The sequence below is a fragment of the Podarcis raffonei genome, chromosome 9 (assembly GCF_027172205.1).
Source record: "Podarcis raffonei isolate rPodRaf1 chromosome 9, rPodRaf1.pri, whole genome shotgun sequence".
Classification (NCBI taxonomy): Eukaryota; Metazoa; Chordata; class Lepidosauria; order Squamata; family Lacertidae; genus Podarcis; species Podarcis raffonei.
Window position 1 is genome coordinate 22,930,522 of NC_070610.1, and position 27,958 is coordinate 22,958,479.

At 46.7% G+C, this 27,958-nt stretch overlaps 1 protein-coding gene across 2 annotated transcripts; it reads right to left on the minus strand.

The window, feature by feature from the left end:
* Window positions 1–441: 441 nt before the first annotated feature.
* Window positions 442–27,926, minus strand: BEND4 (BEN domain containing 4). Of its 2 annotated transcripts, none has more exons than XM_053402835.1 (5): window positions 26,414–27,925; window positions 11,864–12,427; window positions 10,198–10,289; window positions 5,446–5,686; window positions 442–1,366 (listed from the first exon to the last, which is right to left on the minus strand). In XM_053402835.1, the coding sequence occupies exons 1-5, from the start codon at window positions 26,889–26,891 to the stop codon at window positions 1,149–1,151; spliced, it is 1,593 nt and encodes a 530-aa protein (XP_053258810.1). In that variant the 5' UTR covers window positions 26,892–27,925; the 3' UTR covers window positions 442–1,148. The 2 variants fall into 2 exon arrangements, with proteins under 2 accessions (XP_053258810.1, XP_053258811.1); XM_053402836.1 differs by having other exon boundaries at window positions 1,257–1,366; window positions 5,517–5,686; window positions 26,414–27,926.
* Between the last annotated feature and the right edge of the window lie 32 nt (window positions 27,927–27,958).

A 27,958-nucleotide genomic window follows, 5' to 3' on the forward strand; every position in this document is an offset into this window, starting at 1 on the left:
TGCAAGATCTTATGTATTTTTAGACTATGCTCTTTTATTTCACACAGAGAAGCTCTGAACTGTTTCAAGTCACCTCCATGAGGGTCTTAGCTCTTTGGGGTTTTTTTGGGGGGGGGACAGCTGCTCTTTCGCACCTCGGGCCCTTCCACTGACAAGCAAATGGCTGAGGTGAATAAGCAGGGGACTCCCAGAGTGCAGGACACTCAGAGAGAGTCTTGTTTGGTCTTGGCCTGTGGGACTGAGTCTGTGACACTTCTTCAGCTTAAAATATGAAATGTTAACATTATGCCAACCTAGGGATGTAAGGGCCACTGCACACCTGACAGAGAGCAGGAGTGTATTCCTGAATTAGTGATTGTACACAAAACTGCGTGGCACAAGCAGAAGCAAGGCTATACAGAAAACATTTAAAGCGACAGAGAAAGCTTGAAAAGTAACAAGTTATCTCTTGGAACATTTATCAATCTATTAGCAGTATAGACTAGTTCCAGCATCTTTAGGTGACATTCCCGCCCCTGCCCCCCCCCAAAAGATAGGAAAACTTCCAAAATAAAATGCAACCTGTCAAAACTCTCCCTGATTTAGATGCCTTCCAGATTTAATGAAATGTCACTACACGTTCCTTATCCCTAAATTGCACATGAACTCAGAAGTGTAAAGTTGTGTATCAGTGGGGGGTGCGACTGCATTTGACCACTGTGAAGATATATAGTGCTGTGAGACTGGTTTTCATTGCCACATGTGAGGTGGGAATATAAAACCGCATCTGAGTTTTGTGCGTTAAGATGGCAGGTGGAGACTCGAATACGGAAAATACAGGAGATGAAATCCTTCACATAAAAAAACAAACGTAAGGCAGACTCTTCCTAGCCTGGCCTGTTTCCTGACATGCCAATTTTCAAGGTGTGTGTGGCGGGGTTATTATTATTATTTTGCGTTGAGGAGAATTCTGCTCCCCACCCACTCAGAAGTAGGTTTGCATCCTTAAATTGTGTTTGAGAAGTCTGGGCTTAGACACTATGGGGTTTCACAGGAAGGCCTTGGATGAAACAAGACTCTGAACATGCTTTGGGTTCTTAAGTCACGTCAAACAGCACATCAAACACACAGTCTCTTTCACTGCCCCAATACAGTTTGCCCCTTTGCCATCAGTCTCCAGATCCATCGTGGATGCCCCTGTTGAAGAGGTCGTCTTGCGAACTATGTTGCTCAATCCCTTCGTAATACGAGTTGCCGTTATGGAGGAACGTCCCCACCGCACGACCTTGCCGTGCATGTCCCACGGCATCACTGAACACCTTGTTTATCTGTTCCTCAGAAGGCATCCACCAATCAGGGTTGGACGTGCAGTGCATCCTAATGAATTCTGCAGGAAAATGTGGAGTTAGCAACAGCGGCCCACTGGCACCATTGGCTCTCTCGCAAGCTGGGCAGCGGCATGTGGATGCATCGCATTCATATGCCGGGTATATGTTCTTGGAGGCAATGCTAAGAGAGCCAACCCCATAGCTCTAACTCCCACAACATGTAGTCCTTTCTCCAGCTCCCATCAGGGGCTTCAACACACCGTCAGAATTAACACAGTTTGTACTGGACGGCTGTACAGTGTGGGTTTCCAAAAGCATTTCTGGGTTAGCAATTGCGGTGTTTGGGAGGGAAAGGAGTGATGGGATGCGTGGGATGTTAAGGAACAGCAGCAGGAACACAGGAAAAAAGGGGTAGAAAACGTCTGCATTGGAAACAAACCGTCTACTGACCAGGACAGTGCTGATTTCATACTAAATGAATTAAAATACTGCACGGAAAAGTGGACATTTAGATTCTGTAAAACTAACACAGGGAGAACACACTGGCACGACTTTTCTTATTTTGCACAACTTATTCACCAAGTCAAGCTATTCTGAACAATGTTGGGCAGAAGATTCCTGCATTGCAGAGGGTTGGGCCCTTGTGGTCCCTTTCCAACTCCACAATTCTGCAATCCTTGTTTTGCTGCAGATAGGGCATGTGGGATGGAGTTATGCAGGACTCCCAAGACAGAGAGCTTTCTTTGCCATTTTAATTTTATGCTCCTTTGGATATTTTTTCCCCAGCTGTTACTCATAGCCATTGTACATACGCGACTACAGTTTAATGAAGTTTTCAGAATGTTGAGCGACTCTTACTGTGAAATGCTTCAAGATGTTTTTTTAAATAATATGTTGTCCAGAAATTGAGTTATAATGAATGAAATTAGCAAGAGCTGTAAAAGGGGGGGAAGCCACACAGAGACGCAGCCTTCTACTCTGCCTGCACAAACTGGCAGGGCTTAGGAAAAGGTAGCTTTCTCCCTCTACCTTCCTTGTAGGATTACTTCGTGTTCTAGAAATATAATCTATGGCTAACAGCTTGGGCCCCATTAAAATTAAAACTCCTCCAACATAACAAAAAGCCTCAGCAAGCCATTCGGAGCAATAGGCATAATCCACTTCAAATGTTGGGTGCTTCCACACAGCACCCTACTATGGGGTTTGTGCCGAGCGATATTTGCTCAGTGTCCATGCAATGCCCTCAGCAAAATGCTGTCCCACATCACCTTCCCATTTAATGTGGATTATTGTTTCCTGGGAAAATCTGAGAAGTAAAAATAAAACTCGCAGAAAGAGTAAATCCAGATTAAATGGGACAGAGGGTGGGGTGGGGAATATGGGGTGGCATTTTGATGAAGACGATGTTGTGCAGATGCTGCAAAAAGGGGGGGGGGAATTGCATGCAGAAGCCATACCAAGTCTACTATCAGGGACTGTGTGGAAGCTCCTTTCAACAGTGTCAAATGCTGGGTAGCCACCAAACCAACAGAAATGTGTTCGAAACTCTAAATTATGTTTTGCCTAATTCTCCCACTTAATGCTTGCATGCTTTGACTGGTGAGGTATATATGCAATTTATGTGCAAAAAGGCTTGCCACCTGCATTTTTATTTAGTGTGCAATTGAGCACCCCAGTGCTGACATTTAAGGACGGTCTTGATCCAGCAAGGGATGGTTACCAGCATGCAGAAGCACACTCCCGTGCCTGTGTGCAGCCAGTGCAAGTTGTGCACCTAGATGCAGATCCACATCTGCATCACAAACCGGGCCCCACTGAAGCAGATGGATGCATCTGTCAAAGTGCATCCCATTCGGAGCCCAAGCTGCCACCGCACTCACATCTGCTGCTCCTCAAGCCTCTGAGGGGAGATTCTGCTGCAATAACCCATGCAGCTAGCTCAGCAGGTGCTAATCTTCCTGAGCTGTTAACAGTGCTGCTTCAGGGCAAGCCAGCTCTCAAGCAAGCAGGAGCTTGACAGCTGCAGCAAGTGTGTCTGTCAGGCAACCGAGGTGACAGCAGTCACCTGAGGAAGGGCACACAAGGTGTCAGCCCTGCAAGGGATACCTGAGTCCTGCAAATGCCAGTCAAATGCTTAGTGCTAATAGCAGGCCTGCCAAAGCCACTAGTCCTTAGCGCTCGACTGGAGCCAGTGTGTTTGGCATTTGAAAAGTTCCATTCTGGTGCCTCTACATTTAGATGTCATAAAGGGGAGGTGGAAGAGAAAGAATTTTCTCTCTTCTGAAACGATCTGCTGCTTCACATGGCTATAGCGTGACACAAAAACAACACTGAAATAATCTCGCCGTTGCTCTTTGAAGGTAATAAAACCCATTACCGTATTGACTCGAGTCTAATGCACATCTCTTTTTTTGCCAAATTAAGCTGCGAAAAATTGGGTGTGCATTTGATTCAATGGCAGAATTAGACTCAGGTAAATACGTACCTCACTGCGAGCTCATGCTAGCCGGCAGTGAGGTGCAAGTTCTGTCCCACCTCTCCATTGAGGAGTGAGCAGCTGCAGGCCTCAATGGAGCAGTTTAAAAGCTAGCGAGAAGACGTGCAAGATCCTTGCAGAGGACGTGCGTTACATCCGCCAGCAAATACTTTTTTGTTGTTGTTTCAAGGTTCTGAATATTGAGGTGCGCATTAGATTTGATGGTGCATTTACTCGAGTAAATACAGTATGTCCTGACCTGTTAAGAGAGATCTATGGGTGGAAGCACATTGACACATGAGCAGTTGCTGCAGAGAAACCTCTGCAAGGGCGTCATCCATCTCTCCCTCGTTTTGCTGGTTGCATCTTTTGCAACTGGACCGTGCTAGTTGTTGTGTACAGTGAGTTGTATGCAGCCACGGCTAGACTGTGGCCATAAGACCAGGATATCGTCTGTTCCATTCCATTACAGATGGTTTCCATATCTCATTAAAAATGGACTTCGGAAACAATTCTATCTCTTATTCTGAAGACAGTGTATTGATTTCAACGAAGAACCACATTTCATTCAATCAAGGATTAATCGGGACAAGAAAAGCCTCCTGAATTTTTTTCAAACAGTGAATCCAAGTAATTAGATTTAAATGTGTAGATTAATCAACCTGAATCTATTTTATAATCAAGTTTAATTTAAAGTCTGGTTAAAGTTTTAGTTGATTTGAATAGGCAGGGTCAATTATAAGCAACTGGATTGTGTTTTGATGAGAGGGGCTTGGGTAAAAACACCCTTTTAGCTATGGAGGCTGTTTTAATTTTGGCTTCCTACGATGTTGGAGAAAGAAAAAGAAAATATTAAAGATGGCCTTGTCATCTAATGAGCAGCTGCTTGGGCTTATTACATAGTAAATTAGTGCAGGAAATGCTAATTATCTCCAAAAGAGGACCTCTTTTGAGGTTTTGGCGGCGGGGGAGGGGGAAGAATGCTTCTCAATGCTGCTCAAACTTTCTATATTTATGAACACTTTGCATTGTCTACTGAGGAACCCTTTAGCAGCCTACAGTAAATTCTGGGGCATATTCTTGTCTAGGCTTTATGCTCTGTTCACATGAGGCCAGTTGGGACCTCATTGTCACCTAGCAACAACTGAGAACGCATCCTTGAAAACATCCTCACATCTGTGCACTGCAGGGGGAAATGGGTGGTGAGGAGGAGGAGGAGGAGGAGGAGGAGGAGCAGGAGGAGGCAATCTTCCAGAGACACTTTCCAACCTGTGCTAATTGTCTTAGTGAAGAACCCTTGAGTTCCCCAGAGCACAGTCTGAAAGCTGCTGGATAAACTGATTAGACAGGTAAGTGATCAGTCAACCCATCTCCCATCGATTGATGGCGGAACCTAAGCCCCATGAACCCCATGTTTACAGGAAGCTCCCTGTTCCTTCTAGACCAGACATCTCCAGCCTGGTGCTCCCCAGGGGTTTTGGACTACAACTACAACCATTCCAACCAAAACAGGTATCCTGGCTGGGGCTGATGCAGTTGTTGTCCAAAGCACTTGGGCCACATGAGAGAACAGGAAGCTAAGCCTTCTTGCCTAAAAGCCCAAAGCCAATGCGGTGAAATGGAGATTGCGTATGGTGGACACCGAGTGAGAAGATGTAGTACCTCTGAGACATGTTACTTTTACTGGATCCAGAGGGCGTCTTTCAGGACCAGTGTCTCCTGACTGCACTGACCTTTTCCTTTTCCCAAGGCCGCACGAGTACTTAAGCTCATCGGTGGTGAAGACAAATCGGATGAGGTATCGAAGGAGCCTCCGCCCATCTTTCTTTGAGGAGTTCACTGCCTCGTCCCACTGTTTGCTAGTGATGTAGACGGGATAGTTGTTAAGCAACTGTTTGCTCCCCTAAAAAAATAAGAGAGAGAGAGAGCAGAACAGTTTCCTGGTTTTTCAGCAGGCTAACAGGCAGAGAAGATGAAGTCAGTTGCCAAATAAAATAAAACAGAAATTAGGCAGCTGTGAAATGCTGACAGTGAAAACATAGGCTGAAGGGAACAAGGACTTGCTCATACTGAGAATGAGCATTAAAAAAAATAAGAAATCATTTGCATTTTCTATAACAAGAACCAGTGAGGTATAATGAACACCTTGAGAGGAAAGAAGCTATTTATAATGTACTTTCGCAGGTAGGTTAAAAAGTGTCAAGATCCAGTGATTGGGAAAGCTATTTAAATATAATTTTCTTTCTTCATCTATTAGAATGTGCAAAAATGTCTTTTGAAGAGTGTGATCAAACAGGCCTTTCAATGGCAGCTGATGGATAGCTACTTCAGACGCTACTTTTTATAATAATTCCATTTACATAATTAACGTATTACCTTTTGTTTAACACCCTTAGAACCTGACAGCAGTTAAGTTGCAGGGGAAACTCTAAAGCAAATAAACAAAAGTTACAAACCCTCAGTTCCCAGAGCTGCATGACTATTAATGAATTCTACGTAAAGGCAGATGACAGCTCTGTGGGGTGGACAATTCGCCCCACAAAATCTCTTGGTTGCTGTTTGCTTAGAATGCCCAGCTAAGGAAGCCCAAAAGCAGGCATTCACCCTGATAGAAACATCTGGCTTTCTGTGGAAGCTTCAGGTGGGGTTCCTCCATGAGACGATCAGTACAATGACTTGCACTCAACCGCCTAATCTTTTCCTGCAACCCACAGTTACAAGGATGTGCTATGACTATGTTATTGGACACACTCTTAGGGAACAGTTGAAGAGAAGCAGCAGTGAGGTCCACCAGGCCTGGCTCAAACAGCCTGTGTGACTCAGAACGCAGCCCAGAATCCTGGTAGATGAAGGGAACGCAGTGGATGTAGCCTACCTTGATTTCAGCAAGGCATTTGACAAGGTGCCCCATGATATTCTTGTAAAGAAGCTGGTAAAATGCGATCTTGACTATGCTACCACTCAGTGGATTTGTAACTGGCTGACTGACCGAACCCAAAGGGTGCTCATCAATGGTTCCTCTTCAGCCTGGAGAAGAGTGACTAGTGGGGTGCCACAGGGTTCTGTCTTGGGCCCGGTCTTATTCAACATCTTTATCAACGACTTGGATGATGGACTCAAGGGCATCCTGATCAAATTTGCAGATGACACCAAACTGGGAGGGGTGGCTAACACCCCAGAGGACAGGATCACACTTCAAAACGACCTTGACAGATTAGAGAACTGGGCCAAAACAAACAAGATGAATTTTAACAGGGAGAAATGTAAAGTATTGCACTTGGGCAAAAAAAATGAGAGGCACAAATACAAGATGGGTGACACCTGGCTTGAGAGCACTACATGTGCAAAGGATCTAGGAGTCTTGGTTGACCACAACAGTGTGACGCAGCAGCTAAAAAAGCCAATGCAATTCTGGGCTGCATCAATAGGAGTATAGCATCTAGATCAAGGGAAGTAATAGTGCCACTGTATTCTGCTCTGGTCAGACCTCACCTGGAGTACTGTGTCCAGTTCTGGGCACCACAGTTCAAGAAGGACACTGACAAACTGGAACGTGTCCAGAGGAGGGCAACCAAAATGGTCAAAGGCCTGGAAACGATGCCTTATGAGGAACGGCTAAGGGAGCTGGGCATGTTTAGCCTGGAGAAGAGGAGGCTAAGGGGTGATATGATAGCCATGTTCAAATATATAAAAGGATGTCACATAGAGGAGGGAGAAAGGTTGTTTTCTGCTGCTCCAGAGAAGCGGACACGGAGCAATGGATCCAAACTACAAGAAAGAAGATTCCACCTAAACATTAGGAAGAACTTCCTGACAGTAAGAGCTGTTCGACAGTGGAATTTGCTGCCAAGGAGTGTGGTGGAGTCTCCTTCTTTGGAGGTCTTTAAGCAGAGGCTTGACAACCATATGTCAGGAGTGCTCTGATGGTGTGTCCTGCTTGGCAGGGGGTTGGACTCGATGGCCCTTGTGGTCTCTTCCAACTCTATGATTCTATGGTTCTATGATTCTATCCCCAATAGCAGGTTAAGGTTCCATGCTGGACACTAACTGGTTCCTCAGCAGACAAGTCAAAGCAGAGAAGGTTCCATGTAGAAAGCGAATATACAAAACCAGGGGGTGCTGGGCCCCCATGAACTACCCTGGACCTTGGCCTCCCTTTCTTAAACACAACAAGGTAACTCTTGACACACACTAATGATTCAGGGTAACGCTTAACTGCAAGTGGGCCATGCGGCTGTGGAGAAATAGTTATCTCCTGAAGCTCTGGTGTGGGTCTAACTGTAGGTGAGGGACACTGAAGGGAGAACAGGATATTCCAAGCACCTGGAACAAAGTTTCACTCATCTCAAAGGAGCTGAATTGGGTGGCATTTCGAGTCTTTTCGGGAGTTTTGTTTCCTGTACAAAGCAAGTGATGAATAGGTGGGCTTTGGGCACTGGAGTTGGAGGCACTAAGATTATGTTACTGTGGATCTCGTATAACCTGCACATTTCTTCCTACACTTCCATACAAACCTGCTCAACCTACCTATATATTTGTAAAAAGTAAACCAATACCATCTCCTGTGGCAAACATGTAGTCTGATCCTAAGGATGCTTGATTGGTAGCAAGACCCACAGAGTTGAATGGGACTTGCTCCCAGGTAAGGAAGATGTCTAGAATTGCAGCTTTATATTTCACGATTTGGGAAGGGGAAAGTGTGTGAAACATTGATGTTTGCTTAACTTTTTCATGTAAAGAGTATGCAGCAAATTGCCCTCCTGGTCAGCACAAGATTTAGGTCACTTCGCCTGTGGACATTTAAGCCTCAACATGTAATGTAAAACCCTATGTCCATATGGCTTTTGGGGGAGGGGTGTTCAGATCTCACCGCATTTTTTTTCTCGGAGAGGATATTAAAGTTGACCTAATTACAAATGGCACTACTCAAATATCTCCCTCTTTTAACATTCCCACCCCTCAATTATTGTTGAGTGTGCGCACAGTGATCTAATTACAACTTGCTGCACAGCACTCTAGACTTAATGGCACTGATTTCTGTAAGTGGTGTGTTTCTGGACACAATAACCCTTTGTGAAAAGTATGCTGTGTTTTGGCAGAAATTCATGTGATGTAGTTAACCAACTGAACAAAGCACGTTTTAACCTCTGTACCAGCATATGATGCTATCTAATCCATAGAGCCAGACAGAGACTTACAAAACAGAATGAAAAACCTTCTAACACAACGTTATGTGGAAATATGTAAAAAAAGGCAATGTTCAGTTATGTGCCTTGTGTTCCGCTTCAGAGAGGCCTCACCTACACTGTCAATTTACAGTGCTTATATATTTTAGCAACTGTCACAGCTTCCTCTAAAAAATCATGTGAACTGAAGTTCAGTTAGATGCCGAGTGTTTGCTGTTGCAGATCCCTCACCTAATTACAATTCCCTACAAAGAGGGAATCACTGTTAAATTAGCCTGTAGAGAGGGCATGGACCAAAGGCTGCAATTGTTCACCACAACGCAGCAATGGAAGATGTTTAGCTAGTGCTAACATGCTAGATGTCTCCCATAGCTGCAGTGAAAAGGGCTCATTTCTGTAGGACCATCTCAAATGATGAATTCAGCCAATGGCAGAAGCACATCATCAGCTAATTCTATGTGGAGAGAAGTCCGGATGACAGCTGAAATGGTCACATCAAACTTGTAGTTCACACATGGACTGGGCATGTAAGTTTTACAGGTACAGTCCAACTTCAGTTTCCAAACATCTCAGCTGCCAAATGGTTTGGAAGTCGAATGCCGAAAACCTGGGAGTGAATGGCTTCCGAGGCGCGTTTTTCATTTCCCCCCCCAGTGACTTTGCAGCCAGCCCTTGGATTCCCGGTTTTCGAACGTTTCGGAAGTTGAACGGTCTTCTGGAACAGACTGCGTTCGAAAACCGAGGTTCCACAGTAACAGGGAGTAAGTCTCAAGTTTCTAATGCTTGTCCACTGTATGTATAACTTTTAACATCAGATGGGGCCTATTACACAATAATGTCCACAAGACATTACTGTTAAAGTTTATAATGTTTGATGTTTTATTATGCTTTTAATTCTGTTGGGAAACCCAGCCAGATGGGCGGGGTATAAATAAATAAATAAATCATCATCATCATTATTATTATTAGCCTGGTGGGGGAAGGACATGTAAACGGCAAATCTTGCACCAGGGTGTGTATTATCAATGTACCTAGGCTGAGAGTGAATGGTTCTCAGTGTCTTGTAAATGTAGTAATGCACTGCAGAAGATAAACGAGAGTTTTGCTGTTACACTTTTTTTTTTAAAAGTAAAAGGCATATTCATCCAGCATTGCATTATTTCCCTGTGCCCACTTGCCCACTGAAGTAGCCAGGCTCCAGGCACTTCTTATCACCCCTGTACAGTACCTCTGCTGGCTGCTCTGCTGGCTGAGGAATCATAAGCTGATTGTGATGCTGAAGAACAGCCTTCAAGTAATCTAAAACAGTCTGGCAGGGCACTGTAGGAAAAAGAGGGGAAGTGAGTGTACATCTGCTGCTTATTATTAAAAAGGCAAACATATCAGCGAGTCAAACACCATTTCAGAAAATCCCCAGAACAGTTTTGTTTACTCTTCCCTCCTGAGGTTTGCTCCTTTGTGATGTGCGAAGAAACCCTCAGCAGGACAGCCCTCACCAACCCCTCCCGGGATTGTTGCAAGACTAAAGAAATGCCTCCTTTGGAAGAAAGGTGGGGTAAACATTGGACAGAAATGTAAAAATACAGGAAGGGCAAGAAGGGAGAAGAGAATACAGAGACCCTTAAAAAGAGAGAGTCAGAGATGTGGTGGCAGGAAATGTGGATCAAGCATGTGGAAGTTGGCTTGCAGCCAGCCATACTGTGCATGATTTTGATGGGCTCACCCATGTGTCAATCACAAGGTCACCTCCCACACTTCTCACAGCTGCCCCTAGATCTCCAGCATGAAGCATGCCTCTTAATTTCCATCATTTGGGGTGGATGTGGGCAGAGCAGTCACACCTAGCAAGACCCTTCAAGCTACGTGCAATTTAGTAGATGGGCAAGTCACTAAGTACAGGTGGGTGAGGAAAGCACTGAGTGAGCAGTTCAGGGCAGGCTATTCATGCCAGCTGCCAGCAGGAGTACCCAAACACTGCGAGCAAGAAAGGGAACGGACAATGAATAAACCAGTAGGAACTCTAACATGTAAGACGAAGTTTGAGGCAGGAGTAGGGAGAAGCAGGGGGGAAATGTGAATGGCAAGCGGGTGGATAGAGTTACATCACTGCACGTCAAATTTAGCAGGGTCAGTCCATTGCTCAGTCTAGCTCAATATTGTCTGCACTGGTTGGCAGTGGCTCTCCAGGGCTTCAGGCAAGGGTCTTCTAGAACAACGGTGGGAGAGTGAGAGAGGGCAGCAGGCTACAAAATGCTACCTGGCCACTGACACCTTTTCTCATTAAACAGGGGCCTTGAGATGCTGATTCTAAAGGATGAGAGTTATCTGAACATCATCTATATTGGAATGGCCAATGCAATCAGGGATGATGGGAGTTGGGAGTCTGATACCAGCACCCTTGGTCTATGTTAAGTCATCTGAGGACACAGGTTACACCAAAGAAATGTGCTGGAGTATGCTTACGCCTGTCTCACTGGAATTTGTAGGAGGCTAAAGGAAACTAGCTAAGTAGAGGTTTCCAAAGGGTGGGTGCTACGCTCAAAGAGGCCCTGCCATCCAATTTGAGAAGGAGGGAACAGCCCTCTGGACTTGGAAAAAAGAGATATTCCTAGCCAACCTTTCTGTTGAACAATAGTACTGATAGCATACTAACCCATTTATTTAATCAACACTTTGTGTTGGTTACGCTACTGAAAAGTGACAAGTAACAATATCCTGACACGAAACGTGTTTATTTGGAACTATGCCTCTGCATTCTGGTACATCAAACATCCATGGTGGCCTTGACCCTTAAACCAAACAGCACAAACTGATGTTAACAGGATTTATAGATGCTAGCCATTGGGCCTTGCACCTTATATATCTACAGCACTAGATGTCTCAATTAGGATTACCTGGAATGCTCTCCAGCTTCCGTCGGAGTTCCTCGTTTTCTTGTTGCAATGAAATTACCTCCTGCTCCAGCTCTTGGCAACGAGGACAGTAGCCTTCCTCTTCCTCCTCCTCCTCCTCTGGAAGCGTGGAAGAGGATGGGTGGCCATGGGACTCGGAGGTTGCTGGGGATGTCCATCCACCCAACGTGTGCACTGGAGAGGTTGAAAGTGGATCCATGTCGGCCAAATGGCCAAAATCACTCAAGGAGGAAGCATTCTGAGATGGAAAGCTTCCAGAAAGCAAATAGTTTTGAAGGGAATCGGTAAAGACTCTCAGAAAAGCAGAGGTTTGCTGCTTCTTGTGCATGTACTGCAGCTCTAGGTCCAAGTTGTCTGACGCTTGGCTATGGACCATTTTCCCAATCTGGCACTGCTCTGGTCTTTCACTAAAGCTCAGGCTCTCCTGCTTAACACAGGAAACCAAAGACTGAGTGCGGCTGTTGTCCAGAAGTTTCCCACCACAGTTTAAAAGACTAAGAACCCGGCTGCACTGCTGGGCAAAGGCATCCAGAATCATACGGCTCTCTGAAACAGAAGAGGAGACAAATCACAGAAACCCAAAGTAGAGGCAGTCTAGTTGGCTAGCTGGATAGAATGAGGAAATAAAGGTAAAGGTAAAGGGACCCCTGACCATTAGGTCCAGTCATGGCTGACTCTGGGGTTGCAGCACTCATCTCACTTTATTGGCCAAGGGAGCCGGCGTACAGCATGACTCAGCCGCTTCTGGAGAACCAAAGCAGCACACGGAAACGCCGTTTACCTTCTCGCCGGAGCGGTACCTATTTATTTACTTGCACTTTGACGTGCTTTCGAACTGCTAGGTTGGCAGGAGCAGGGACCGAACAACGGGAGCTCACCCCGTCGTGGGGATTTGAACCACCGACCTTCTGATTGGCAAGTTCTAGGCTCTGTGGTTTAACCCACAGTGCCACCCGTGTCCCGAATGAGGAAGTAGATTACAGTAAAAATCCAGAATACATTATGGATGAAAACAGCAAGACAACATCACACAAACACATTAAATTCACCAAGGTCCTGCATCATCATCATTACTGCCTCTCTGCCCATGACCCAACCCAGGCCCTGTGTTTAGCACCCAAGGCCCTCCTATTTGTGCCCCTTCTGAAGGAGGTGCAGATGATGGCAACAGAGAACAGGCCTTTTCAGTGGTGCCTCCTCACTTATGGAGTGCTCTCCCCAGGGAGCTATGCTTGGCACCATCACTATCTACTTTCAGGTGCTAGACAAACACATTTTTCTCTACCCAGGAAATTGGCCCTTAAATTTGAAGCATTTTAGATATTTGTGGCCCCTTTCAGTGGGTGGGATGTGTTATACCTGCCTTTTATATGCATGGATGTGTTCTTGGTATCCCTCACTCCCCAAATACTTGATGAGGAGAGGTCTGAAGCCTGCTTTCCAAAGTTGGAAAAAAGCCAAGCAGGTCTCTTAGGGGGTGGGAGAGGGGGACACACATGCCATCTGCAATGCTTTGGTGCAGGAGGACAATCTTAACTTTCAGTAGGGAAGGGACATGTGTGTGCAGAACATCCAGACGACTGGTGTATTGCATCATCAGCATGTTGGAGAGGAATAATGGAACTTTAAAGACATTATCTCAGCCCATGCGGAAGCTGCTTCTCCATGACAAGATCCTGTGTGGCAGAGAAGACTCTTAAATAAGTCGGCCACATAAGTAGGGCTGATCACATAGTTCTTTTGGATAAATAGTTCTCACTTGGCTGGGGAAAGTATCTAAAGAGCATTCCAGAGAGCCAGAGTGATGTGTTGCACAACATGATGGCTTTGGGCTGGGAAGACTTGGGTTCAAATCCCTGCTTTGGCTATGAAGCTCAACAGGTGGCCTTGGACAAGCCCCTATGACTCAACCTCATTAGCTTGTTTGCCACAACGATCACAAGCAAAATAAGGTTATGCACACCCCATATGAAGAAAAAGGACTGGACACAGATGCGGTAGACAGAAGCATATGAGAGAGGGAACTGTCCCCTTTGCTACCCAAGTGGCAGCCCTGCATGAACATTCAACACATTTCATGCATGCCCTGATCCCCTTGCTGACAATCAGTGAGGTGATGGTCAATTTTGGCTCGCACCAGCACTTGTTCAGAGGGATCAGGGGACCAAAGGTGGAGGATACCCAACTGCAAAAATGCCATTTTCAATTCCATTTTATTGAACAAATGGAGGTAAGTGTTGTCAGTCTTGCACTCGGATGCAGAACTTTGTAGATCTCACACATCCGCAGCAGTCTAGTCTACAGACATCTGATGAAAACTTCCTTCCATAGGGAGACATACACCTGCGGGGTGAACAATATGGCTAATGGCTAGTTTGTCCCTCTTACAACCAGTTATTCCTCCAGGCTGCCTTTCCTTCATAACCAACCCCACCCCATGTGAACGCAATGTCTACTTTGGCCCAGGTACCCATCCAGACTAAGACACTGCAGGACCATGGAGAGCTCCCAGGAACTGCAGAAACTCTATTCCTTATTCTAGCCCTGATGGATTCTAAAGCTCTAAGGCCACCACCCAGCATGCTGTCATTTTAGACTCTGGAATGTGTCCAGGGGTGCCAACAGATTTTAAGAGTCCAGTACATTGTATGTAGCTTAGACCCTCCAACCCACTCACCAAAGAGGACACAGATTTGCATAACATTCACATTTGCTCTGTGTTATATGCAAATGTGTTATATGCAAATGAGGGACGCGAGTGGCGCTGTGGGTAAAAGCCTCAGCGCCTAGGGCTTGCCGATCGAAAGGTCGGTGGTTCGAATCCCCGCGGTGGGGTGCGCTCCCGTCGTTTGGTCCCAGCGCCTGCCAACCTAGCAGTTCGAAAGCACTCCCGGGTGCAAGTAGATAAATAGGTACCGCTTACTAGCGGGAAGGTAAACGGCGTTTCCGTGTGCGGCTCTGGCTTGCCAGAGCAGCTTTGTCACGCTGGCCACGTGACCCGGAAGTGTCTCCGGACAGCGCTGGCCCCCGGCCTCTTGAGTGAGATGGGCGCACAACCCTAGAGTCTGTCAAGACTGGCCCGTACGGGCAGGGGTACCTTTACCTTTACCTTTTATATGCAAATGTGTGTCCTTTTTTTGCAGGTGGTGTTGAGGGCCCAAAAATAAAATAAGTGGTTTCACACATAATAAAATGTCTGGCAGACAGAATGTGAACTAATGAAACTTTCCAAGCTCAGCCTGTTGAATTTCTGCCTGCCACACCGTTGTGAAAGGCAGAAGAACCCTGCTTTCTCTCAATGCCAACCCTAAACCAAAGCCCACCTGAAAACAGACAGCTCTAAACCCATCCTGGACACATTTGGTGGAAGGAAGCTTCCACAGGAGTCACACAGCTCTAGAGAATGAGAAAACAGGAAACAAAAAACTAACGAGAGACTCCTGCTAACATCATGATCAGATGATAAAAGAATAATGAAAATGTAAATATCAGTATCAGCCTCAGTATAAGGTTGCCTTCCCTCATTATTCACTCACTCCATTTCTCTTTTGAAAAATATCAAAGGAAGATATTGATTGGAACTTTGTAATTCAAATACACAGCAGTTTTTCATCCGTTTTAATCCTATAATCAGATTCTAGACCTGAAGCTGTATTTACTGTGCGCATTTTAATCAGGATGATCCCAAGTTCTCAGAAGTTCTCTGCCTTTTGTATCTCCCCTGCACCTCCTCCATCCACAGAAGAAGAAACATATGAATGGAGACTTCAAATTACATTATATATGCTGCGTTAAATATTATGATTTCCCCTAGATTGTAGGCATGATCCACTTTTGATGCCGCAAATTTAAATGTAAATGACTTATCACATTTTAAAATCAGGAAAAGATAAATTTGTAGATATGGTAAAAGGTAAAGCTAAATGACCCCTGGAAGGTTAAGTCCAGTCAAAGGCAACTATGAAGTGCGGAGCTCATCTCGCTTCAGGCCGAGGGAGTTGGCGTTTGTCCACAGACAGTTTTCCGGCGCTCTCTAGACACTGTTGGGCTCCAAGGGTGTTTCCAGCCTATTCCTATTTTCAGCTGGTATTCAGTCACATTTTGGCAAATTCAAGCTGCGCCATTATGGTTGACTGGAGGTCCTGCACAAACAACATGTTTGCCCGTAAGATCAGGCTTTCTGTGATAAGGAAATGATGGGAAAACACACTGCACAGTGTTGGTAGCACTTGTTTTGACACAAGACCATCTAACCTCCAGACAAACGAATCAGAATAAATGCTCATGAAATAAGCAATGCTGTAAAAGCTTTCTGCAGAGTCACCAGGGTGGATGTGCAATAAACAGGGCATCTGGAAGAACCCAACTCTCACCAGCTCCACTCATCATGGTAAATGACTGGGGATGATGGGAGGTGAGATCCAGCAACATCTGGAAGTAACCATGTTGGCTGCCCCAGCTCCAATTGTTGCAAATCTTAAAACCCATGCGCATCTCTAGCTATACATTTTGCAGTGGTAGATGGACCTAATGGGCATAAGTCATGGTAAAAGAGCAAGCATGAGCGCGTACACACATATATATTTATATATATGCAGCTTGATATATTTACATTCATTAGCCAGACAATGCATGTTTATTTCTTATGAAGCAACCGAGTAGAATATCTGCATGTTTTCTTTTGGAGGGCTAGTAAGAGATTTTATTTGAAGAAAATTGACCAAAGGAACCCAGAACATTTCCCTAAGTGTCATATTCTTAGGAACAATTGTTTATAGCAAGACTCTTAAATCATGTACCAGTGCATCTTCTCTGAAAACTGCAGGTGCCCAAACAAAATTAGAGCTTGTGGTGGAGAACCTTTTTGTCCTACTGTAGGAATGGCACCAGCTGGTACAATGAAGGAAACAAGGCGGAACTTAAAACAGTCTTGTGTAGTTTCAGCAACATTTTACATACCAAAATCCCTCAGAACTTAGCCTCAACTGGATGCTGGATAACAGTTCCAAATCCAGTGCTATTAACAACAGTGTGGGTGTAAAAGTTCACAAAAAGAACATAAAGAGGCATGATGTTTATTTACATGCTTGGGTGCACTGTTCTGATTCAAAAGGATTATCTTGCCAAAACTAAAACTGTAAACTGAAGACTGAATGTTCACGTAGGAGAAACCTACAGAGCAGAAGGTTTGAGAGTTAGCCTTTCACTTACTGAAGAGGCATTTTGCAACCCTGCTCAAAACGTGCAGAAGAAAGGCACATTCCTTCTTGAACTGCAAACTTCAACAAATCAAATAAAGACTACTTGCACATGGAAAGTTAATACATCAAGCAAGGCTTAGAACCCTTTCACCCAACTCACTAGCCTTCCAAGTGCAGGAAAGTGGCATTTTGTTTTTAAACCCCGGGGGACTTTCAAAGAGGCAGTCCTTGCCTTGATCATGGTCTGAAGTCCTACAGCTCAACTCAACACCTCATGAAAATAGTCTCTTACCGATGTCATGAAACAAATAAGCTCAAGGTGGCTTTGCATGTGAAGGCAAAGCAAGCTGGAGATTCACACTTCCTCCTTTTGAGCCTCGGGGGTCATGTGCAAATGGTGAACTTGTGAGTTTCTCATGTAGTACAGTGCTCAAGATATGGAGACAACTCACAGAGCTTACAGCAGAGAATGTGTACGTATTCCCCTCCAGAAGAACAAAAGGCAGTCTTGTGCTGAGCAAGAGGGAACCCCAGCTGATGAAGTATCTCAGGCCCAATGACAAAGCATGAAGGTATGTGTGAGTTCAGCAGAAGGGTAACTCTTGACCTAAGAGTTCTGAAGTACTGGAAGCAGTATGCCTCTGTGCACCAGCTGCTAGGAATAACAAGGGGGAAGAGTGTGGTTGCGCTGAGGTAGGTCCTGCTTGAGGGCTTTCTATAGGCATCTGGTTGCCACTGTGAGAACAAGATGCTGGACTAGATTGGGCTTTGGTCTGATCTTTTTATGCTCTTAACATGCAGAGCTGATCTCAGACTTTAAAGGTAAAAGTAAAGGTAAAGGGACCCCTGACCATTAGGTCCAGTTGTGGCCGACTCTGGGGTTGTGGCGCTCATTTCACTTTATTGGCTGAGGGAGCCGGCGTACAGCTTCCAGGTCATGTGGCCAGCATGACTAAGCCGCTTCTGGCGAACCAGAGCAGCGCGCGGAAACGCCGTTTACCTTCCCGCCGGAGCGGTTCCTATTTATCTACTTGCACTTTGACGTGCTTTCGAACTGCTAGGTTGGCAGAAGGGACCGAGCAACGGGAGCTCACCCCATCGTGGGGATTCAAACCGCCGACCTTCTGATCGGCAAGACCTTGGCTCTGTGGTTTAACCCACAGTGCCACCCGCGTCCCAACATCTCAGACTTGACACCTGGCTAACTAGCAATAGGGAGAAGTGCAGCTACTCTTAGCTTTTTCAACATGCATGCTTATTTTACATGGCGTTAGTTGGTGGCAAAGGTGTGGATCTGACCTCAGATGCCACTACAGCCCTGTTAACTAGGCAACTGCAGAAGCTGTCATAAAAGACAGATGGTGTGATACAACCATGTGTCCAATGAACATTCTGGTATGGTAACAGTACTAACTTAGGGTTGAGGCAGAGGCGATATTTGTCATGTGGTTTGCCATTTCTGTGGTTTAACAAATAGCCAGAAAGAGGTTGGGTAGGAGAGATCAAGCCAGATCAGGACCACGGAGAGAGAAAGTGTCTCAACTGGAATTACCTTGCATGCTTGCAGTTTGCAATGAGAGGAAAGTTCCCATTGGTACCATATTGCAAACATGCAGGGGGATTCGAACTAGAACCCCAATCTCCTGGTCCCAATCCAACCTGGCACCCCACAAAAGGAAACATGAGATGACTACAGTCACAGGGATTGTCTTTCAAGAGGCTGCATTGGGTTTATATAGCTCATGAGTTGTACACTTCTAGCAATACCCCTCTAGAATTTCATGTGGCAGTCTCTTGTTGGGAGATTCCAGGGATTGAATCTTTGGCATATGAAACAAGTACCTTTGCCACTGCCCTCCCTGCCCTGCTCACTTCTAGGTAAGCAGCAGCAAGGCCCTTATTCGGAGGGCGGATCTATGCCTATATGGGCCACTTTTGAAACTGACTCAGCATCTCATACGAGCTTTTGGCCATCGGCCACTGGAAAGACAGGAAACAAATAGTACAGCAAACAGCATATAAAGTAAAACATACAACCCAGCTATAATGCAAGATGAACAAACTGGGAATAAAAATCACTGGGTGATGGGGTGGCTTAGTGTCATTCGTTAAGACAGGCCTGTAACGTCAAACCATATTTTGTGCAACAGCTCTGTGGAATGTTTGAACAGGGTGCACACACCCTAAAAACTAACGTTGTTGTTGTTTAGTCGTGTCTGACTCTTCGTGACCCCATGGACCAGAGCGCGCCAGGCATTTCTGTCTTCATGCACAAGTCCAAATCGTGCCATCAGTTCTCTTCCCTCCTCCCTTCAAAAATATTTTTGAATCTACCTTGTGATTTGGCCTTGCATGCATTGGATTTTGTGCAGGCAGACCCTGTGCAAACATTACAGTGACATGGGCTGTTCTGGAGGTGCTGGAGATAGGACAAAAGTGGGAATGACAGAAGGGGCAATCTCTGCCTCTCACCACGCATACAAGGAAGGTAGGGGAGAGCAACTTCTGAAACGCACACTAATCCATCACCTGAAAAAATCACAAGGTATCCCTGCTTCAGCTCCAAAACCAAGCTCTCCCTATTCTTCAGGTCTGTGTAACTACTCTCCCTGTGGGTTGATTTTCTGGTGCCAGCAATGGTTTTATATAATTAGGTAACTCTCTGCCTGAAGTGACTAAAATGTTTGCATTGTTAACAAGCCTCGTTTTGTATACAAGTCATTCTTCCTTGAAAAACAATCCTGCAATGCTGAAACATCTGTGTCCCTTCAGACACACACACACATACACTGAAAATTTTTAACAGCAGTTGTACAAAAGTGAAAAATCATAACAGCAGCTTCAATATTCAGCTGGTGTGCTGCTGTTTTGCTGCTACTTTCCACAGCAGCTCTGCATATCTCTTACCTAAGCGTACCTTCCATTCTCTTAGACTAATAATGCAATGACATTCTGTATCCAATCATATTTACCAGACAGTTAAATGCCTTCTGAAGGGCATTCCAATTCTGCAAAGACAGCACTGGTGTTTTGATAATGAAACAATATTCTGATCCCTCCTTTCGACCCAGTCAATCTCAACTCCCTCGAGGACATGAAAAGCAGAATAGAAATAATTTACAAGTTTAGAAGACCTGTTTATTTAATGTACATGGGGGGATCTACACAGAAGATGTGACAGCGAATGCGGATATTCAGAAAGCTTTATTGGCAGGGCAGAAAGAATAATCACATTTTTAATCATTTACTTCTTCCATTCTGCAAATCAAAGAGATCTTCATGGGATCTGCAGGAACTGAAGAAAGCAATGAGCTATATGAACTTCATAACTGTTGGAAATGTTTGCAGCTTTTTGCAAAAATTATTGGGAACTGTAGCATGATGAAAGTGCAAAGAATGCTTGCCAGTCACCCTTGAACTGTGATTCTGTTGGGAAAGAACGACTATTACACCAGTTTATATCTGTGGTGTAGATACTCCCTGCGAGAACAAGAGAGGAAATTGATAGGACTGTAAGCAACAGAATGGGTTACACACAGATCTCTGGAATGTGATGATGTGATGTGACACAGCTCTTTGAATTGCATGTTTTGGTCCTACCATGTGTAGAACACCCTGAGCAATCTAGGACGTTCTTCACAACACACACATACTGCACTCACATGAAGAACATCACTTCTGACGGTAAGAGCTGTTTGGCAGTGGAACAGACTCCCATGAGTGCTGGTGGCCTCTCCTTCCTTGGAAGTTTTCAAGCGGGGGTTGGATGGGAAAGGGTTTGGGGTACACCTGTGTAGCATAGTGAAAGATGGTCCCCCTCGCAGAGCAATCTCACATCGCAGGGCAATTTGTGCATGCACATGGGCAGGCAAATCACAGGAGTGCTCATTGTCAACCTCCCTTCCAGTCAGGCAGTGAAAAACTCCTCCATATTATTAGCCCCACCAAAATGGTTAGTTCCTTCACACAAACTCCCCAGGGGCAAGCAAAGGAGGCCGCTCACAGCACATACAGCTTGCACACTAAGGGAGGGGCATCTGATGGATGCAATGAATTTGAAGGAAGCAGCCCTTTAAAAAAAACAAAATGAAAAACCATTGCATTTGCTGGAAAAAAGGCAAGCAGCCATCAAAGCGACCAAACCAGGCTTTCATCCACCCCCCACCCCCCCACTGCATTCTCCTATATAAATAAATAAGCAAAGGCTGTGTCAAAATGAACAGATGAGTTGAGATGCCCACTGCTATCAAAACCAGATGGTTGCCTCCCAGTATTCAGCCTGCTCAGTCAAACCCTGACTATTTTCTTGGACCCTCAGTATATAAAATGGGGATGCTGTTATTTGTGATGGCAAACAAAAGCAATCATGCCTGCCAAGCACATACTATAACAGTCAGCCTTTCAGCTCTGCTAGACAGAAAGTAATTAGAATGCTTTTAATGTCCAAAAGAATGATGCTGATAGGCTGCCACAGATGTGTAGATTTATGAATATTTATACGGTGGTTTATAGCTGACACTTTTATCAGTTGAAGAAGATAAAATATCTGCCTGACTCAAAAGCTTGACAGTCAGGTTAATAAAATCTCATTAAAGAGAATGACCTATGCAATTATATAGGATTTATTGTAATTCATTTTTGATTGTAGTCTGCTTAAAGATGCAATTTCCCATTTCCTGGTGCCAAATTTAGGCTGCATATCAAGAACTACGTGAGCTCTAACACCAAGCCATCAGCAGGAAAAGGAGAACAGAGAGAGGGATAGAGAGAGGGAGAGATGCTTTTAACATCTTAGTAGGTTATACCTTGAGAGAGAGAAAATATTTTGATCTACATCTCAGTTAACACTCCCACACCAAGGCTCAATAAATTTATTTTTATATATGTATATATTTTAAAAAATCAAAATCTACATGCACACATCTATTGGGGGGATTTTTTTAAACAGTCTGTTTTCTGCTAATGGGCTGTATCTAGAGTCTGTACATTTTACAGAAAGCCAGTCACAGAAGAGTGAGCTGTCACTCCAATGGTCATTTGTGTCCTGTGTTTTTTCTCACCTCATTGGAGAAGCAGTGTGCCGCTCTCATCCAAAAGATCAGGTCACAAAAAAGCAATAATCTTGATCACAAAGCAGCAGCAAAAAGAAATTTCTACCAAATGCTAACCCATTTTCTACAGAAAGGTTTAGGCAGGGCATGAAAAACTTTGTTCAGAGGGTGTCTTAGGTTGTTTTTTTTTTTAATGTTTATCTAGCAAGAGTATCTACAACAGTTATTACAAAATGAAGAAAAAGTCCCCTTTGGGGGCAGAAGTCATATGTGAATGATGGAGACAAAAAGTAATACAAGAAGCCTATCGTATGAGCCTGTACTGTACACTTAGGCCATGTTGAGATTTTTGAAATGCAAGGGGTTGGATTAGATGACATGTGGGAATCGCTTCCAACTCTACAATTTTCTGATTCTATGACTATTCCTGTTGGTAGCATCTCTCTAAGGATTCAGGCTAAGCTCATCCTTATTTCCCAAGAACCGTTTAAGATCTATTACTATAATCATTTACAAGAGCACAGCTTAGTTTCTCCTTTTGCCAGTTCCTCCCACACCTTGAACCCTTTGACCTTTTTTTTTTTTACATCCATATTTTAAGTTCTATCCTATTACTCACCTGAAGGTCGAATGCGCACCAGGGGAGTTAATTTGTTAAATAAGGTCCAAAACAAGATATGCAAGCAAGCTTGTGTTTGTACTTTTGGTAACGGATGACCATGTTTAGCCTGGAAAAGAGAAGATTAAGGCGGACACAGGATAGATGGTTTTAAATATCTTGAAGGGCTGCCATGTAGAAAGAGCAGACATAATCTGTCGCTCCTAAGGTGGGTTCAGACTGCAGGGAAGCAGAATCTGGCTGAACATTAGCAGAAACTTCCTAACGGGAAGAGCTATTTAACAGTGGAAGAGGCGACTTCAAGAGTAGGTTGTCCTTCTTGGGAAAAACTGAAGGAGACCCTGGACACCTGGATGCTGTAATTGCAAGATTCCACAAGACCGGACCTGATACATATTAGAATGAGTGGGGAGGCAACTCCCAGGCATCAGAGTAGATCCTGGTAGAGGAAGCGAGATAAACTTGAATGGGGAAAAAAAGACCAGTCCTTCAGCTTTTCCCTGGTTGGCTCTCTATGGCAGTGCTTCTGAAAATGTGAGTGGGTCCTTTTGGGGATGTGGAGAAGGTCCAAGACACCTAGAAGGTAGGTGCAAATGGTTTTGGGGGGGGGTACACAGGGGGACATTGAAGGAGGAAGTCACAGCCAACAGAGAGACTTTAGTTGCTACTGCCCAGACTGCTTTGCTAACCATGGGAAGTAGCAGAGATGAGCAGGCATCAGCTGAGGACTTCTGGCTTCCTTCTTTCTCTCCTGCCTCCTTTCCAGGCCGGTTTTTGGAGGGAATCGGAGGCCCAGCCTGCGTACTATATGTTTAAGGCAGTATTATACCACTTTAAACAGCCATGGCTTCCTCCAAAGATTCCTGGGAACTGTAGTTTGTTACGGGTGCTGTTAGGAGTTGTTAGGAGACCCTCTACAACTGTCACAGTGGTTTAACTATCAATCCCTTTCCCCAGGGAACTCTGAGAATGGGGGCTCTGTGAGGGCAATAGGGGGTCTCCTAAGAACTCTCAGCACCCGTAACAAACTACAGTTCCTAGGAGACATGACTGTTTAAAGTGTTCTGGTGCTGCTTTACGTGTATAGTGCAGATGGGGGCCTGTAGCAGCCACCTAGTCCACTTCTAACATGGAGTGCTCTCAAGCCACAAATTCTTACACCCACTTGTTTTGCAAAGATTTGGTACACTTATCTGACAAATAGTTAGGTTTGGGCACACGGTCGAGAAAGCCTTTTCCAAGTTGAGTGAAAACGGTCCAGAATCCTGCTCAGCAGGTAGTATCATGGAAGGGAGTATTGTGGACGGCAGCAAGGACTGGTCAGAACAGACCAGGGGCAGGGAACTGAGGGGGCACACTCCCTTTTGGGGAATATGGACACCCACGGTCCCTACCTTCCACTGGTAAACCATAACCCCCTAGATCCCAGCTTCCATTAAAAAAAAGAAAAAGTTTCTAGCATTTGTAATATTTTAGGTAGGAGACAAAATGTGCACACAGCATTCTCAATTTTTTTGTGAGAAACTAATCTGCGGCAGATCAAACCTATCCATTCTTAACGAAATCAGCCCTGAGAAAGGAGAGATCGTGAAGCTGAGGCTCCAATATTTTGGCCACCTCATGAGAAGAGAAGACTCCCTGGAAAAGACCCTGATGTTGGGAAAGATGGAGGCCACATGGAGAAGGGGACGACAGAGGACGAGAAGGTTGGACAGTGTTCTCGAAGCTACAAACATGAGTCTGACCAAACTGCGGGAGGCAGTGGAAGACAGAGGTGCCTGGCGTGCTCTGGTCCATGGGATCACGAAGAGTCGGACACGACTAAATGACTAAACGACAACAACAAATCTGCTGCTCAGCTTGAGTGTTTTACTCTCCCACTCCTGAAAAATGCCTGCTGATGCCCATCCTGGGCAGCAACCTTCCTAAGGCCACATGCCCAGGGGGGGAAGCAGGTGGAGCAACAAGTGGGCTAGTTTCAATGCACATTCACACATCCCTTTCTATCCTTCACACAGGTGAGCAAAAGGCACTCTCAGAGTTCAGGAGGCATTTCGGCCAGAGAAGAAGGCAAAGCAGGGTCTGTGAGGGGCATGGCTTTGGAAGAGAAGGTGTGGCATGGAGAGAGTCCTGTGGGATGGACAGAGAGGCACGGAGGACTTCATTTTGACCCTCTGGCCTGAGTTTTCTCACCTCTAGATTAAGTCCTGCTGCTACAGTCCCCCTCCATGCCCTTCTTCCCTCTGGGCTAGCAGCTGTGCGACGACAGGAAAAATGGTGATACTGAACACAGCAGATTTGATCCAGATGCGGATCTCAACACCAGGAAATGTTCCCCACAATTAGGATCAAAAGCACCCCACAATCTGTAGGGTGTTTTGTGCACTCCCTCCCAACAGCAGGCTGGCCGACAGGTAACTTGCAGTCCCCAGAGGCTACTCCCTAGCTTTTCCCAATTTATTCATTTCTAAAGGAAGAGAGTCTAGACTCTCTGGCTCGTGAAACCCTTTATGCAAATCCTTGGAGAGGGTGGGTAGGATGCTGGCTGTGGTTATTCATCAGCAGGCTTAAGGTACTTTGTGCATGGTCAGAGACTCTTTTTTCATTCTGCTATATATTATCGATGTTTGCCTTCTGGCACTGGAAATTTTAAACCAGTTCTGAGGCTGAGCAAATGTGAAAAGCTTCTGAAGGGTTGTGGGTTTGAAATGAAGCTGGGAAGGGAGAGGAAGACCTTCCCTCTAATATTTTAAGAACCCACCCATGTGGGATACTCAGACTTATCACCAACCACAGTTTTGAACCTTCACTTTCACGCACCTTCTGTCAAATTATAATCACTTTTCCCCTCTCCAACTGAGGGGATGCAGCTATATCCAAAGAACCCTCCAGTTTTTAATAGCAGGACAAGCAACTCAAAGCCCAACAGCCAAGATGGATCATAGTCAGCTTGCCTAACGCTTTGCAAGGCCGTTTGCAAGGGATGTCCATCAACATGCAACTCAGCAGTGACATGACGCCTAAACGCAGAGGTGACCTCCTTGGTGTGTGAACCAATGGCACCAGTTCCTCATAAGGACTGGTGTAGGGCAGTTGCCAAGAGCATTAGCTAAGGGACTTCCAGTTCCCATCTCACCTGAACAATGAATTATTCCTCTCATTCTCAATTCCCTCTTTGATCTGCAGTACTGTACAGGGACCCTTGGACCAGCCTATACTGTTGCAAGCGCAGGAGTCAATGCCTAAGGGCCAATGTCCCTTCAACACCCCCCAATAAAATATTTGAGGGGGCCAGACCCCCTCCGAGTTGATGGGCATTGACATTCAAATGGTGTGCCTGCACCGCACCATGTGATTGATTATGCGCATCATGTGATTGATTATTTCCTTCAAGTTGGCACCCCTGGTCGTTAAAATGATGGCTAGCGATCACTCTGAGCACTGCAAACGCGCTCCTCCCGCTACAAAACGGATTGTCGTGTGCTCTGCACATGCCCAGAGGCACCCCTGCTACTTTGCACAGCGCCCTTCAGAATAAGCTTGGGCGTGTGTGTGTGTGTGTGTTAGAGAGAGGAAGCTGAACTTCCCTCCCCGCGAAGTATGCCAGAAGAGGCACCACACGCCAGCGACCCGGGCCAGCCCCCTCGGCCAAAGTTGGTACCTGCGCTGAGCTCCAGGCTGCCGCTTCCCTCGTTGCTGCTGTTGCTGCTGCTGCTGCTTGCTGCCCCCTGGTGGCCGTGGCCGTACCTGGCCGACGAGGACGACGACGAAGCGGCGGCGGCGGCAGGAGCCGCTGCCTGGTGTCCCAGCTGCGGAGCCGGCGTCCGGGGCGGGTGGCCCTGCGAGGCTCTGGCGCCGGGGTAGGAGCCGTGCGCCTGGTAAGGCAGCTGGTGCTCGCTGAGGGACGACGACGACGAGCCGACGGCGGGCAGCGGCTGGAAGTGCTGCTGCTGCTGCTGCCCGACGCCCGCCCTGACCTGAGGGATCTCCACCATGGTGGGTCTCTCGTAGCGCCTGCTCAGCGCCGGTCTCCGGCTGCTGGGGAAGGTCTTGAGGGCGCTGTAAGGGCTGCGCTGCTGCTTGTAGATCTTGGCCACGCTGGGGCCCTCCTCCGCCACCGCCTGCATCGCCTCCTCCATCGGCAGCGCCCGCTCGCCCGCGCTCTCCAGAGCCCCGTCTGCCGCCGCCGCCGCCGCCTTCGCGCTCCGGAGCCCCGTCGTGCGGCGCTGGGGGAGACGCGGGCGGGCGGGCGGGGGGGAGTTGGCGGCTGATTGACAGGCGGCCTCGCCAATGCCTGGAGGGAGAAGGGCGGCGAGGAGCAAGCGAGGGAGCCCCCACCCCGCCCCGCCCGCTAATGGGAACGGCCCGGGGTGGGGAGGCGGGAGCGCCTCAGGGAGCGCGGCGCGCGGCGCTGCTGGCTGCGCCTCAGGCGGCGGCGACCGCTTTGCCCAAGAAGCCCGCGGGGGCGCTCGTCGGGCGGGCCACGACGAACCCGCTGCGTTCCCTCTGGAGTCAGGGCGCCGCCGCCGGCGCCTCCTGGGGCAACTCCGCGGGACTCCCGCGTCAAAGCGCGCCTCGGCTGGCGCAGCGCGGGAACTTTCCCGCGCTCCAGGCAGGCACGTTTCCTCAGAGACGGCGGGGGGGGGGAGGGGCGGGCTGAGTTTAAGGGCGCAGAGGAATCCTGAACAGGCTCCCCGCCTGCGCCCTCGCGCGCAACTTCTTCGCGTTCAAGCGGGAAAAGGAAGTTTGACTCCTCGAGCTGCCGCTCCTTATGAACGCGTGTTTCGGTGGTGTGGAGGGTGTACACGGGTCTCGTTTCCCCCTCACGGGACCGGGATCACGCAGGCATCTTCCCGACGACCTACTTGCCATTCACCCCGGAGCCTCTCGCGTCTCTCTCATCTCTCCTCCCCCCGCTCTCCCGCCTCGATTTCGCGCCCCTCGGCTCCCGTGTTAGCGATGGGATGGAGGCCGCCGAGAGATAAAAGTATTCGGGGGCTCCAAGGGAACCGCCAGGGCCGCCGAGAGCGCGGCGCAGAGGACATTTTGTTTCTCATTATGCCCGAGCCGTTTCCTGGCGAAATCGGAGAGGCGGCGGGGCTGTAACTCAAGCATGTCAGATTTCCAGGAATCCGAGAGATTAATCACGTCGCTCGACGTGATTTGCACAAAAGGAGCAGGAGGAGGGAGAGAAGAAAGCGCGCTC

Coding starts and splice junctions, on each gene's coding strand:
- BEND4 (XM_053402835.1), bottom strand. CDS start 26,891: ATGGAGGAGGCGATGCAGGCGGTGGCGGAGGAGGGCCCCAGCGTGGCC. Junction 10,290..11,863: donor GAAGCTGGAGAGCATTCCAG/GTAATCCTAATT, acceptor TTTTTCCTACAG/TGCCCTGCCAGACTGTTTTA. Junction 1,367..5,445: donor AAAAGTAACATGTCTCAGAG/GTACTACATCTT, acceptor ATTTTCCTGCAG/AATTCATTAGGATGCACTGC.